General features: G+C 43.0%; 2 protein-coding genes across 3 annotated transcripts; one reads left to right on the top strand and one right to left on the bottom strand.

Annotated features, from left to right (window-relative positions):
* The first annotated feature begins 4,486 nt into the window (after positions 1-4,486).
* LOC9267772 (probable protein S-acyltransferase 22) lies at positions 4,487-9,465 on the top strand. 2 transcript variants are annotated; one of them, XM_015789467.3, is made up of 9 exons: positions 4,487-4,760; positions 4,867-4,980; positions 6,280-6,663; positions 6,755-6,823; positions 6,908-6,979; positions 7,226-7,354; positions 7,472-7,552; positions 7,825-8,007; positions 8,371-9,465. In XM_015789467.3, the coding sequence occupies exons 1-9, from the start codon at positions 4,719-4,721 to the stop codon at positions 9,148-9,150; spliced, it is 1,854 nt and encodes a 617-aa protein (XP_015644953.1). In that variant the 5' UTR covers positions 4,487-4,718; the 3' UTR covers positions 9,151-9,465. The 2 variants fall into 2 exon arrangements, with proteins under 2 accessions (XP_015644953.1, XP_066168331.1); XM_066312234.1 differs by having other exon boundaries at positions 7,197-7,354.
* A 1,439-nt stretch (positions 9,466-10,904) lies between these two features.
* LOC107278152 (uncharacterized) lies at positions 10,905-12,616 on the bottom strand. The gene has a single exon (XM_015790249.3). The coding sequence runs from the start codon at positions 12,315-12,317 to the stop codon at positions 11,319-11,321; it is 999 nt and encodes a 332-aa protein (XP_015645735.1). The 5' UTR covers positions 12,318-12,616; the 3' UTR covers positions 10,905-11,318.
* Between the last annotated feature and the right edge of the window lie 1,646 nt (positions 12,617-14,262).

Genomic DNA, 14,262 nt, shown 5'->3' with positions numbered 1-14,262 from the left:
AAGTGATGGTATTTGAGCGAATCCCCTCTTATGCGATGGTAGATATGCAATTTTCTCGTTAATAAAAGGGTTCTTTCAGAAATGTGCACCATGTTCTCATTGCTCCATCTGAGCCGCCTATGCGTGATCCACTGATCAGGGTGCTGAGTTGCTGACAACCGAGGTGGGAACCAGGTACTGAGCTGCACACGAACGACAATAAGATATAGTAGGAGGGCCTTTTCGTAAAAAGTTAGAAGTAGAAAAATTTGGAAATATACTTTTTTTTTTAATATTTTACGTTTATACAGAAAAAGATTTACACAAATATACCTCCACCACATAACAGGGGTATATGGGACCGCCTTGGGACTGTTTCGGCCCACGTGCCACCTCGGTGCCGCTCTCTGGGCTGTAAGAGCGAGGCGGTGCCGCACGTCCATCCTGCGTGACCGCTGGTCCCGCGGAATGGAAGTGTGGTCCCGCGCCCCCGTTATAGGGTGGAGGTAGTTATGCCAATCTTTTTCACACATGTATATAAACCTAAATATATTTTTCGGGATTCTCCGGCGTCCTCCCCGGCCATGCGGCCACCATAGCCACCCGCTGCGGCGGCGACGGAGCATTCCGGTGAGCCGCGCCGACCTCGCCCGCATGCGCCGCCGCATCGGCGACGACCCACGCCACCCACCTCCAGGTAATTCCACCCGCATTTTACGATTCCCCAGATCGGGCTAGGGCTAGTGTATACTACTAGTACTACTGAATTACCGATCGCTGATGATTCGATGAACTGCTTGCGTTAAACCTAATCTAGATTCCATTCTCTTAAATCCCCAAACAAAGCGCGGATTAGCGGAAGCGGTAGAAAGGCGTCCTCGGGAGATGAGACGAACGGCCGGTGTCAGAACGGGTCCATGGCGGCATCTGCATTGCTGCTCATCTCCCCCTCCACTGAAACAAGCCGCAAGAGGACAATGGATTTAGGTGAACCCGTCATGCAGACTTGCAGAGGCAGGTAGGTCACAGGTGAGTACACTCCATTGTCTTGTATCGCCAGCAACAATCAGCAATGTAGTATCAGTTATTACATTGTTCCCAATTGCCAAATCAAAGTCCAACCACATGTGCTCAACTCTCCATTGAAAATCTGAAATCCATCCAAACAAAAGTAAACCAAACCAAAGAAGTTGCTCGCCATAAAAAGTCACGAGCCAACTTTTTTTTTAAGCTCTTTGGATGGATGTCACACAGTGGCTGTCTCACAACACAAGTGATCACATCACAAAGGTTTGGTACTATCTTACCAAATGCCAAGCCCTAAAGACAGGTAAAGAACTGAAGATACCAGGGGGGCAGTAAAGAACAGAGACTAGATGTTGATAATACATGTGGCCATGATACACTATTTCCAGTTAATTAATATGGTTAGGTTGATGCCCAGCCTACTAGTGGGAATGTGGCATTTTGCTTCAGTTTATCAGGACACTACAACAGTAGCACTTTTGTGGATAGGATATGTGAGGCACTTCACATTTTTTTCTCTTCCTCCTCAAATGATTGAGAGGAGTAGGTTGATATTAAATTGCCACATGACACAAGATTCCCAATTGATTAACGGCAAGGGCCCTTTGCAATAGTATTTATCAATAACTAATTTACCTTTTCCTTTCACAATCAAGTAGGCCCTGCTTGCTGTATATGTTTCCAACCTGTTTGGCTTAGCTAAGATCAGTATGCTTGCATTGCATTTTCTATTTTTCCTTCTTGCCATTTCTGATCCTCACCATTTCTGCACGGTTGATTGTGTCCCCTGAAGCAAAAGCTGTTCATCAATTTCTTGAAGCAATGCAATTGTATCTCGTGCTCGTGCAGTTCATGGTCAGGTCCACAACTTCACATGCGTGGATGCTTAATGCTTTGTGTGCACAACAAAGTACTAGTAGTATGTTGTTGATTGAGGATGCACGATTCACGAGGTACACAAAAAGTTATACTACTACTCCCTCTGTCATGTAATATAAGAGATTTTGGTGGGATTTAACATATTCTAATACTATAAATCTGGAGTACATTGTATGAGCAATCATAGCGAGGATGATTCTTTGCTTAAGGATCATTCAACTGGTTATGGTGACTTCATCATGGGGCTATTTGCATCCTGGCTAAAAGGGCAGGCAAAATGAGTAGCTGAAATGAGGCGATCCATATGTAATGTCACGCGCAGCTTTTCCAAAGTTTTCCTTTGTAAATTCAGAGTTGATTAGCACTGTTTTTCCTCTGTCCTTGTGATCATTTTGGTTCATTATGGTTCTAATCATGTAATCTTGACATTTTGCAGGAGCATTCCTTTTATCACAATTCACAAGCTCAGATTGCCCCCACAAGATACCATATCCTCTGAGATATCATACCACTATACACTGTGTTCACTAATTTGCAGCTAATTAATCTGTTTGTTTATACTTATATTTGTAGATCTCTGTGAGCCTATGGAAGGGTTGCAAGTAGCTCCAAGGAGGACACCAACAGCAAAGGACAAAGAAGCACACCAGCCCAGTACTAACAACTAATCTTGTTTTTCTAACCCAAGAAACAATGGCTTAACTTTAGTTTAGTTGTACAGACATCAGTCTCTAGGGTCAAGACATATAGCATACAGATCGTATAAAAAATCTAGGATAAAGTGGAATCAACAGCGTGATCATATCAGCTTAGTTTTCTTTAAACGAGGTCGCTAACTGCCGTGTACGGATGTCACACTCTGTTGAATTTTGATATGTTGGAAAAGATAATTCAGCATCTTCTTGGGAGTGAAAAAACAAAGATGAAATTCCGCTATAATTTGGCACCTTCTTGAGAGTAAAAAAAAATAAAGATGAAATTCCGCATAGCAATTTACGGGAAAGCAAAATCATGTTACATATTGATTTGTGCATCATGGAGTCATTTGAAGTAGCCAGTAGCCAAGTATTAGTTTTTTCAGATTATTTACCGGATTAGTGAAACGAATTATTTGCTCCACACTTTATAAAATAGATTTTATTTTTTAAAATATATCTACTATATTTCTTAAACAATTTATTTTAAGTTATTTCGTAAGTTTATTTATTAAATTATTTAATTTGTTTCTATAATTTATTAAATAATTCACAGCAACAACCCGCTCAATTATCTGTCTCAAACTGACCGCTCAGATCAAAAATAGGGAGAAAGTGAGTGCTAATTTTGGCTATTGCATGGTGCCTTTCTTTGCCACATTTTGCAGGGTACATTGGAGATTAAGTAGTTGCATTGACTTGCACACTTTATGAAGATTTGTATCTTAGTACACTTTGCAGATTGCATGTGTCTTCCTTGCTATCATAGTTTGAGTATTTCTTCATATGGTTGAGCATTGATAGTGATAGAGTTATAACTCATGAAACTGAATTTGGAGCTATTATTATGTACAGTAGCCTTTCTTTATTTGGTTTGGTGGCTTATTGCAATTTATCGTTTCCTCACTTTTGTACGCAAGCACCACATTATATCGCTACATACAAACTATACATCACCTTATGATGAGGACACTAAAGTAAGGATACTTAATACAAAATGTTTTGTAGTCTATTCAAACCAATGCTATTATTGCACATTTATTTTCCAACTGGCCTCTATGTTTTTTTTTTTATGTCGAAGATTTAACTCCTACGAAATAAGTGCAACACTTTCATATACAATTATATATATATTTTTTAAAAAATACAATGGTATGACTCTCAACATACGGTTAAAAAAAAGTGGCTTATGCCATATTGAGATAGTCGACCACATGTATAAAGTGTTAGAAACTAACTCCATGAATTTTTTTTCCCTCATGTAGTAGGGCTTAGGACTGAATTTACATGTACTTGGACTAAATTTGAACTGTTTGTCAAAATTTGTTAAATTTTCACCAGTAATCAGCCGTATCCAAACGGTTTACGTAAAAACTTGAACGACCTGTTTGGTTGGAAGGAGTTGGTGATGGGGAATGGGAGTTTACGATACTTGGGAGTTTAAGTCTGTAGTTTGGTTGGAAGACTTGGAATTCGAGGGGTTTGGGATAGGGAATTTAGGGGTTTAATTCCCACCAAGACATGTTAATTCGTGAGACTGGAAGAGGTTTTTCCGACCGGCTGTTGGGTTATGTTTAAAGCTGTAAACTCTCTTGTGTATAGAGAGGAGTCCATGGATGACAAAGAGGTTAAAACCGGGTCGCGCCACCACATGAGCCCCCACCGTGACAGGCTGCAGGTCCAGCAGCAACACTGCACAGTCACAGTCACTGTCCTCTCCTCCACTCCACTCCTCTTCTCTCCTCGCAGCCTCGCAGTGTGGAGGAGGAGTAGAGCTTCACGTGAAGCGAAATCCCCCCTCGCTTTGCTTGCTTCCTTCCCTCGCTGGCTGGCTACTGGCTACTGGCTTCTCTCCAGTAAATCTGAGCAGAGCTGCATTTAATGCCCCCCTCCTCCTTTGGTCTCTCCTCTTCTCTTCTTCCTTCCCTTTTTTTTTTCTCTTCCCCTCCTCTCGTAGCCCACGACGGATGCGGTTGCGGGTAGCAGGGGATGGAGGGCAGATGAAACCCGCGAGTTCTTGATTCTTGGGAGAATCACCCCGTGCTCCTCCTCGCATTGATCGCGAGAAAAGTTGTTCTTTTCTTGGTTTCTTCGTTCTGTTTGGGATTGTGGGGGTTTGGTTCTTGGCGACGCGTCGCCATGAGGCGGCATGGGTGGCAGCTTCCCTATCACCCTCTCCAGGTGAGTTCTTGGTGACGGAATTCTGCTCCTCCTCCTCTTCCTGGGCGGGGAGAGGAGTTGATCTTTTGCTGTTCTTGGTTGCTGAAGAATTTAGTTGTTGCTGCAGGTGGTGGCCGTGTCCGTGTTCTTGGCGCTGGCGTTCGCGTTCTACGTGTTCTTCGCCCCGTTCGTCGGGAAGAAGGTGTTCCAGGACGTGGCCGTGGGGCTCTACACGCCTCTGGTAAAGATTCTTGCTTTTGCCTCCACTGCTGTCCTCTGTTGAGTTTCGCTGCCTTGTGGTTTGGCACCTTTGGTCTTTGGATCCCCATCTTGGTGATGTCTGATGGGGCCCGTCAGTGGTTGCTGGAACTTGTGGAAGATGCCAAATTAAGCAGGCATTACCTGCAAATGTGGTGTTTTAGCACACTCCTGCATGTGTAGTGTAGATAGTGGTTCCAGTGTTTGTGTACCTTCTCGTTTGTTGGAGGTTGGTAGTACAAGCTACCAAGAATTCAGTCTAATCTGGGAAATTCTGGTGCTATCATGTGACATGCCTAACTCCTTCAGTCACTGCCAGTTTGTTCAACAGCTCTAATTCAGCTTTGTGGTTGGTAGAATTTTGCTTGCATTACGAGGTTTAAGAACAGTATAGGCATATTTTTGTGTATGTAATAGCGATATGGCACATGTAGAAACACTGAATCGGAGAAAGCAGGCATTGTATGCATTGAACTCTCAGGTGCTTCTTGGAGTCAATCCGGTTGATTAGTAGTGCTTTGTGGTTGTACAGATTTTGTACATGTTTGGTAGGATTTTGTACCTCTGTTTGATGGAGATGGCATGGGCATAAGTTGTATTTATTGCTAATATTTGTTGTTTCTTACTGGTCCAAATCCTTCTGATACCATGCCCTCGTTTTTGTGCTATCCTCATCGTTCCAAGATGGTACAGGCAATTCCTTGGGATCAGTCATATAACTTTATTATGATATTGTCTGCTACAAATGGGTTATCACAGATTATTTTAATGACCACTCCTAAATCCTTTGGGAGTTTTCATTGCTTTTAAGAAAATTGTTGTATTTATTTTGTGATGAGTAGCTGATGTTTTTGCTAACACATTTCCTGAACTCCATAGGTATGAAATGAAACAGCATCAGACCCCAATAAACAAGGGTTATAATACATTGTAAAATTTTGTAATTCAAATATGATCTGCTACTGAACATCACAAACAGTTGAGTTCACAAAACTATAAATTTATTGTGACAATGGAACATACTACATCATGGATTAACATGTGCTGTTATTTTTTCAAACATTACCTGAACACAGTGTTTTTCTGATCTGAATCCAAGCTTGTGACAGGCACTCTGTTGTGGCCAAATGGCGAGCTTGAGCACGTATGCCCTTTTAAAAGAAAATAATGACACTTAGCAAAAGTGCAAAACCCTGCATGAATTTACTTTATTCCATTATGGTCAATGTATGCATTTACTTAACACCTTTATGATAGAAATGTGTATTTTGGCTCCTTTCAGGTTTCATTTGTCTTCTTCATGTACATCTGGTGTGCTGCAACAGACCCAGCTGACCCAGGTGTCTTGAAATCAAAGAAGTACCTAAGATTGTATGGAAGCGGCAAACACAAGCATCCGAAGGAATTCAGACATGGCATTTCAGATTCAGGGTTGCAAGTAGAGGGAACTGGAGAAAAGCAAGAACATGAGTTTGCAGCTGCTAGTGAAAAGTCAACAACTCGCTACAAAGACAATAACCCATCTTGCTGCAGTTCAACTTCCTCTGTTTTTCTCATTATTTTCTACCCTCTCTATCTTGTTTTTTCCTGCTGCCAACCACGGGAATGGTCTGAGCAGCAAGCCAGTGAGGAAGGAATGTTTTTCTGCAGCCTCTGTGAAGTTGAGGTATGCTTCTTGTATTTCTAGCTGTTGAGTACTTGAGTTATGCTTTTCTTCTGTCAACTCAACTCTTTAATATGCTGCTAATTTTTTATAGGTATTGAAGTACAGTAAGCACTGCAGAGTTTGTGACAAATGTGTTGATGGTTTTGATCATCACTGCAGGGTAAGGTTATCCTGAAACAGATCATTTCTTATTCATCCATTAGCGAGTATTTAGTAACTCTCCTTTTCTCCTCAATCTCAACAGTGGCTCAACAATTGCATTGGAAAAAGAAACTATATGAGGTTTTTTATTCTGATGACTTCTTCCCTATTCTTGGTAAGCTCATGTTCAATCAGCTACAATTACTCTTATAAGATTGTATGGATAGGAGTGCTGCATAGTGCTCTAATCTTGTTGTCATTAGTCTATAATGTTTACCATAGTCCCAGCATCAGCTACACTTAAAGTCTTTTGCATGCATATAAATTTGGTCATGGTTACCGCATAGAGCATTTTATTCCTGGTCCTTTTCATCCTAGTTGACCATTGACAGGTCTACATGATTTGTGCACTTTGGGCCAGCTTATCCTACAATCAGCAGTTGGAGTATTGGTGCTAGTGTTCTGCTTTGTTGAGCGAAAGGAATTCTCCATTCAAATTGTGTCAAAGCTTGGAAGCAGCTTCTCTGTGGTGCCTTATGTTATTGTGGTGGTGCGTTTGGCTGTTCTACTTTCAAATTCTAGCTATTTCACCTTTCCTTTGGAGAACCAGTTGACTCTGTTCACATTTTTTCTTGAACGCTCAAAATGTTGATCTTTGTTCATACAGGCATCTTGTACCATTCTAGCCATAGTTGCTTTGCTGCCAATTGCGCAACTTCTCTTTTTTCACATTCTTCTAATCAAGAAGGTAACTCCTAACCCATTCCCGTTTTATGTAATGCCACGGATTGATTAGGTACTACGTTGCTATTCCTGATAATTTTTTAGAGCAGCTTGTACACCAGATTCTCATACAGTCATACCCTTTGAACACTTAAAAAATATTTATGTATTGAATTAGAAAAAATTTATTAAAAGGACATCCACAATGAAATGTTAACTTTCCAGTGTGTGTCATATTGTTGCATTCTGAGGTGATGCGATGTTGAATCTAACCATCATGTTCTCAACTTCATACAGGGAATTAGTACATATGACTACATCATCGCCATAAGAGAGCAAGAACAAGAAGAGGTTGGTGGGCAGCAGAGTCCACAGATGTCTCGTGTAAGCTCCTACACTGGACTTAGCAGTACAAGTTCCTTTGGTGGACGACGTCGTGGTTCATGGTGTACTCCTCCAAGATTATTTCTTGAAGATCAGGTAACAACCTTGAAGAATCTTATGATAAATGATAAATGGCTGCATACCTTTCGAAGTGACGGTATGTCTGTACAGAAAAATCTTACTGCTAGCCTTTGTAGCTGTGCGATGTGCTGATGCGAATTGAAGTTAAGTGATTTGATTGTTTAGCTAGCCTTGCTAATTTTTAGTCTATATTAGACTTGTCGTCTTTGGAACTTCCTCTTATGTTTGTAAAATTGCAGTCCTATATTACAACAAATGCATATTTATGTTTCATCATGAGTCGTATACATGATCATAAAAGATACTACTGTATGGCTTTTTTTTTTTCGATTTGGCATTTGCCACTAGCTGATCTTGTGCTACTCAACTTCTTTTCAGTTCGATGTTATTCCGTCAGAGGCTGGTTCATCGCATAATTCTACTTCCAAGAGGAAAGAAGATGAAGTAAGGAGGAAGAAGGGTTCAGGTGGTATAAAAATTAGCCCATGGGCACTCGCTCGTCTTAACGCGGAGGAAGTTTCAAGAGTTGCTGCAGAGGCACGAAAGAAGTCCAAAGTTCTACTGCCCATCAGAAAAGATGAGTATGCAGTTGGCCATGAAACGGACAGTAGCTATGGAGGCACAAGCAGCAGTAGGATTGATCTAGGCCCTGATAACAAGAGGAGAACAAGCAGAAGAGCAAGACCTCACAATGATTTCTCTCTTAAACCTGTTGCCAAGATTTCCGCAGATGCTCTTGATAGTCATGGCAGTGAGTTGGTTCCTGAAACATTATCCAGTTTAGCACCATTGCAGCTTGAGGCGCGAAGCGCTTTTCATCCAAGTAGAGCTGCATCCTCTGCTAATGGTGGTGGTTCATCACCAGACAGCAGCTTGGACTCCCCTGATCTTCATCTGTACCGAGTCTCGGCTGTCTCCTCATCTGCAGCTGAAGACCTGCAGCTGACAACTCTTACAGCCCCAGGAAGCACTCCACAGCAAGGGATTGAGCTGTCAAGATCCACCAGCGACGGGTATGAAGCATCAGGAGGCGAAGACAGTGATCGCATCCCATCGCGGATAGTTCATCGATCTTCGAACTGGGCAAGCATCATCCTCAGTTCTGATCAAAGTGTGGCTTCATCTGGCATCCTCGTGCCGAAGAACAGGTTGTCTTGACTCCAAATCAATTCCATCCTCAGCTTCTTTCAGATGAATGAAAAATTGTAAATGGTCCGTGTAGATTGTCTCGTTTTCCATCGGTTTCTGGTCCTCCATAGTTTCAAATCTTGTCTCAGAGATGGTTGGATGCTGCGTGAATTCTGAATTGGTTGGATGTTTTTGGTGAACTCTGAATTGTTAGGTAGGGAAAGAGAGTTGATTCATTCGTGGTGCATCCAAAATGGTTGTAATTTTGCTCTCAGATGACAATGGAATCAATCAGAGGTTGATATATCTTCAGCCTCCTGGGTTAATGCCTACTTGCCTTTGGTAGTTGTCAGCTCTTACCGTGTTACTGTATTTATGAAGAAAACAATGGCATCATTGGCATTCATACTGCAGTTGACAACTAAAAGATTCAGAAGGAAATCTGAAACACATCCTTGCCATATACCGCAGTAGACAACTGAAAACGCTATCTGAAACACATTTAGCAACGTTTTGTTAGTAGTAATCCTTACGTCCGATAATATGAAGGGATTTTGGGTAGATGTGACTTGTGACTCCTAGAATGTGTCACATCTACCCAAAATCCCTTATATTATCCGATGGACAGAGCATCTAATAGCCTCCCTAAGTACTTTGATTAAGCCGTACATACACAGTAAGTCAAATGTGTCACAACCAGATCTGAGACTAAATATCTAACATGTATTATTGTAGAACGTCCCTCTGTACATGATAAAAGGCTATAAGTTGATTCGGTTCTGCTGTTCTCCAGCTTCTGCAATGGTTAAATTGTGTGTGTCTTACTACCTGACACGCTCTCGGTGTAATGGTTGCTCAAATTAAGTACCCATTTTTTTTAAGGAAAACAGAACAAAAATGTTTTGACATGAATAATGAATATTGCCTTTTCATTTTCAGTGAAATAAATTCAATTATCTTCTTGTGGATCTTTTGTTAGCTAGTATTCTGTTAAAATTTTTCCCTTAGAAAAAAAAGGAAGGCAGTGTAACTGTCGGTGCCAGACACAAAACGACTTCAAATCTTTTGCTTCAGCCGGTTCTTTGCTGAAACTTGAGAAGGCAAATACTCGGGTGGTTCATTGAATATTACAAGCTACATCTTGGGGTTGATGCAAGGCCAACACTAAATGGAAGTCAACATACCTGCTCATATGATCTAAGGTAGGAATAGTATTCATTTGTCATATAAAAAGCAAGGGTTATCAGATTCAAGTTCTGCATCGATAAAGCATCCTGCTTAAAGAATCCATATGCAAAATTCTAATAATCCAAATGATGCTTCATATGCAAAACTCTAAGCTTTAGAATTGAGACAGTATTTTCCCAGCACAAGCAACACTAATAATTCATGGAAAGAGTAGTCCAGAATCAACAAAGATTACTATGGTCTATTATCAATAGATTGCTTGTCAATGGACAATTATTGTCTGCTGCAGTGAAAGGAAAAGGAAACCATCCATGCACCATGCATCATATAGATATCACCATTGTAAATACTTTTTCTTGTGAGTAGGTGATTTGAATATAGCAGTGATCTGAAATGCAGATCTACCAAACTTCTGAAGTAAAGTGAATGCAAGTAAATTAGTTTGACACTCAAATTGCAAATATAATATGATGGGGTTGACAGTACCTTCTGATGAGATTGCCAACGAACATCATCCAGAACATAATTTTGAAGTAATTGGAAGATGAATTTGGATTTAATGACACATCAAGAATCATCTGTTAGAATCTTTAGTATTTCCAGAGTGACACAATGCTTCATTCAGTATAACCAAAAGGCTGTTGAAGAGTAGTACAAAATTCCACAAGAATTGAATTGGTATACTAGTTACATCATTTCAAATGAATGCTACACAAGTTACCAGCCTCCAATCACTGCCAAAAACTTGGGATTGGTTAAGAACACAACCCATCATGGATCTCCTATTCTCCTTCCCGTCTTCTCTCGTGAATCCGCCATAGCATGAGGAGTGGGGAATCCAAATGCTTGCAAAGTTCTTTCACCATCAAAATCAACCATTCAAACACAATGCATTGTATAGTCATGGCGTGCGATCCACCACCAGTCATTCTTCGCCGAAAGCGGACACTGCCCACCTCACTTATTCCCCAGTATGAGCAGATATACCTATGACTCTGAGAAATTCTTCATCACCTGATGACTGAATTGCTACCCACCATCATCTCAAGCTCCTCAATCGAGCCGCCCTCATCATCCAAGATCTCCATGCTCGATGATCGGCAAGTGAAGTAGAACACGACACTCATCATCGAGTCGATGAGCATCACGAAGGAGTACATGAGGACAAGCAATGGCCCCTCCCAGAGCCTTGATGAGCCATCACCATAGCTCAGTGTCTTCACCCTGTGCTCAAACAGCCCCTCCACGAAGGCGAGGCCAATGGTGGATCCAAGAAAGATGAGCAAGCCGACATGCGTCTGCCCGCGCATCAGCTGCACTGACCGGCGCAGCGCGCTGACTCCGGCGATGTCCTCAAGAACGGCGATGACACCGCCGAGGTTGCACACTATGATGGTGTGCGCGTACGCCACGGAGAAGGCAAGAACGGTGAGGAGGCCGGCGCAGACGACGATGTCGGGCGGGTAGAGCATGAACTTGAGCGTGGAACACGCGGTGACGAGGAGAGCGAGGAAGGAGGAGAGGCAGGCGATGACGGCGGCGCACGCGAGCGCGTACGTGGCGGCGAGGCGCGGCCACGCGCGGCGCGCGAGGAGGGAGAGCTCCGCGCCGGCGAGGAGCGGCTTGCCCGCGTAGACGGCCGCGACCGCGTACGCGGCGGCGGCGCGGGCGGCGAGGAGGAGCGTGAACGTCGCCGGGAACGACACGACGGACGCGACGAGGGTGGCGGCGAGGTGGTGCGCCAGCTGCCTGACGAAATGCGTGAGCGGGAGCCCCGACGCCGCCGCAGCGGCGAGCAGCCTCCGCGCGAGCGGGAGCACGGCGGCGCCCTCCAGCGCGGCGGCGGACAGCAGGAGGCACCCCGACGCCGGGCAGAGCAGGAAGAAGAGCACCGACGTGAACGCGTGCGGGTCCGCCCGCAGCACCCGCACCGTCTCCCGCAGGATCTCCAGCGCGTTCATCGGCGGCAACCGCACCACCCCTCCTCCCCCTCCTCCCCCCCGCGCCATCCTCGCCGCCGCCACACCACCCTCTCTCACTTCTTGGACTCGCCGCCTCCGCCGCCAAACGCGACGTTCCTCCCCGGTCAGATCCAACGCAACGGCTCGAGCTCCACCAAACCCCGTCGCCCAATGCGAGGCTCCCGTGGCCGCCCTCCGAGTTGGTTCCAGTGAGCAGAGGCGAGATCTTGGAGAGCGGCAATGGCGTGGGAGGAGGAGGAGGTCGAGGAGGAAGAGAAGTTTCTTGGAGCAGAGATCGAGGTGGGTTTTTTGTGAAGGGAGACGGCGACGCCGCGAGCTCGCGAGGCGAGGGGGAGGGTCTGACTACCGACAGTTCACATGTGGTACTGACATTTGGGGCCCACCAAGTTGAGGTAGTTTAGGTTTGTTAGGATGACATGCGGGTCCCACCAAGTGGAGGTAGTTTATGTCAGTTAGGATGACATGTGGGGCCCCCTGGAAACCCATCCCTCCGGTACGGAAAACGAAGCAGTCCATTAGCACGTGATTAATTAATTATTTGCTAATTTTTTTTTCAAAAATGGATCAATATAATTTTTTTAAGCAACTTTCGTATATAAACTTTTTACAAAAAAAACACACCGTTTAGCCGTTTGAAAAGCGTGCGCGCGGAAAATGAGATGGGGGAGTTGGGAACTCACAGTGAAGCTTCCACGGGCACGCTTGCATATGATTTTTCTTGGGTTGTGCTTCTGCAAATTCCTCTTGTCGTTGGTTCCATTGAAGATTTGAAGTTGATAATAGTGCATTGACAATGAGTTATATGTTCGTTTTGTCAACCTACTAATGACAATGTGAGATTGTGATTCATGTTTGTACTATTGCCATTTGGTTTATTGGTTGACAAAGTAGGAAGAAACAAATACTATCCATCACCATTAAGACCATTTTCGAATGCAAATTATAGGAGGACAAGCGAAACTCAATTTTGTTGAAACGAGATCCTTCGCAGTGACATACTATCACGCCTAACATGTAGGATCCACTTTCTCATGGGAAACTCATGAGCATATATGTCAGCGACTCTAAGGCTTCGTTCGTTCCTGGGCGATCTGGGGGATTGAGGGAGAAAAGCATCTCGTTTTCTGCACGCACGCTTCTCAAACTAATAAACGGTGTGTTTTTTACAAAAAAAAATTTCTATAAAAAAGTTGCTTTAAAAAATCATATTAATCCATTTTTGAAGTTTAAAATAGTTAATACTCAATTAATCATATGCTAATGACTCATCTCGTTTTACGTATCTTCCCAATCTCCCCAATCCCCTTCTCCTCAAACACACCCTAAGGCTACGTTCGTTCGGGTAACATTGAGGGAGATAACAACTCATTTTCCGCGCGCACGCTTTCCAAACTACTAAACGGTGTGTTTTTTACAAAAATTTCCTATAGAAAATTTGCTTTAAAAAATCATATTAATCTATTTTTAAAATTTAAAATAATTAATACTCAATTAATCATGAGCTAATGGCTCACCTCGTTTTGCGTATCTTCCCAATCTCCTCGATCACCTTCTCCTCAAACTCACCCTAAGTGCATAAACTTCCCAATCTCCTCAATCACCTTTTCCTCAAACTCACCCTAAGTGCATAAACTGTATTCTCCTCAATCACCTTCTCCTCAAACTCACCCTAAGGGCATGTACAACGGTGTGTAATAACGGTCTCTCTTCGTTTCCATGTAAGTAAAATTGATGACGTGGAAGAGAGAGAGTGGAGTAAAGGGAAACATGGTTGCTACGCATGACAACGGGTCAGAGTCGACTCTTAACGTTTATTAAAGGAAATTTTGTTGCATGGAGGTGGAGAAAAGGAAAGAATGGTACTAAAAAAAATATTTTGGTGCATTAATGGTTAAGAGTTTTTGTTATCTTAACTATTGTAGGAGAATAGTCTCTAAGTGATATGTATTAACAAAGAGACCATTCTAAGCTC

Source organism: Oryza sativa, chromosome 7 (genome assembly GCF_034140825.1).
Source record: "Oryza sativa Japonica Group chromosome 7, ASM3414082v1".
Lineage (NCBI taxonomy): Eukaryota > Viridiplantae > Streptophyta > Magnoliopsida > Poales > Poaceae > Oryza > Oryza sativa.
This window is presented reverse-complemented; position numbering and strand designations above follow the sequence as displayed.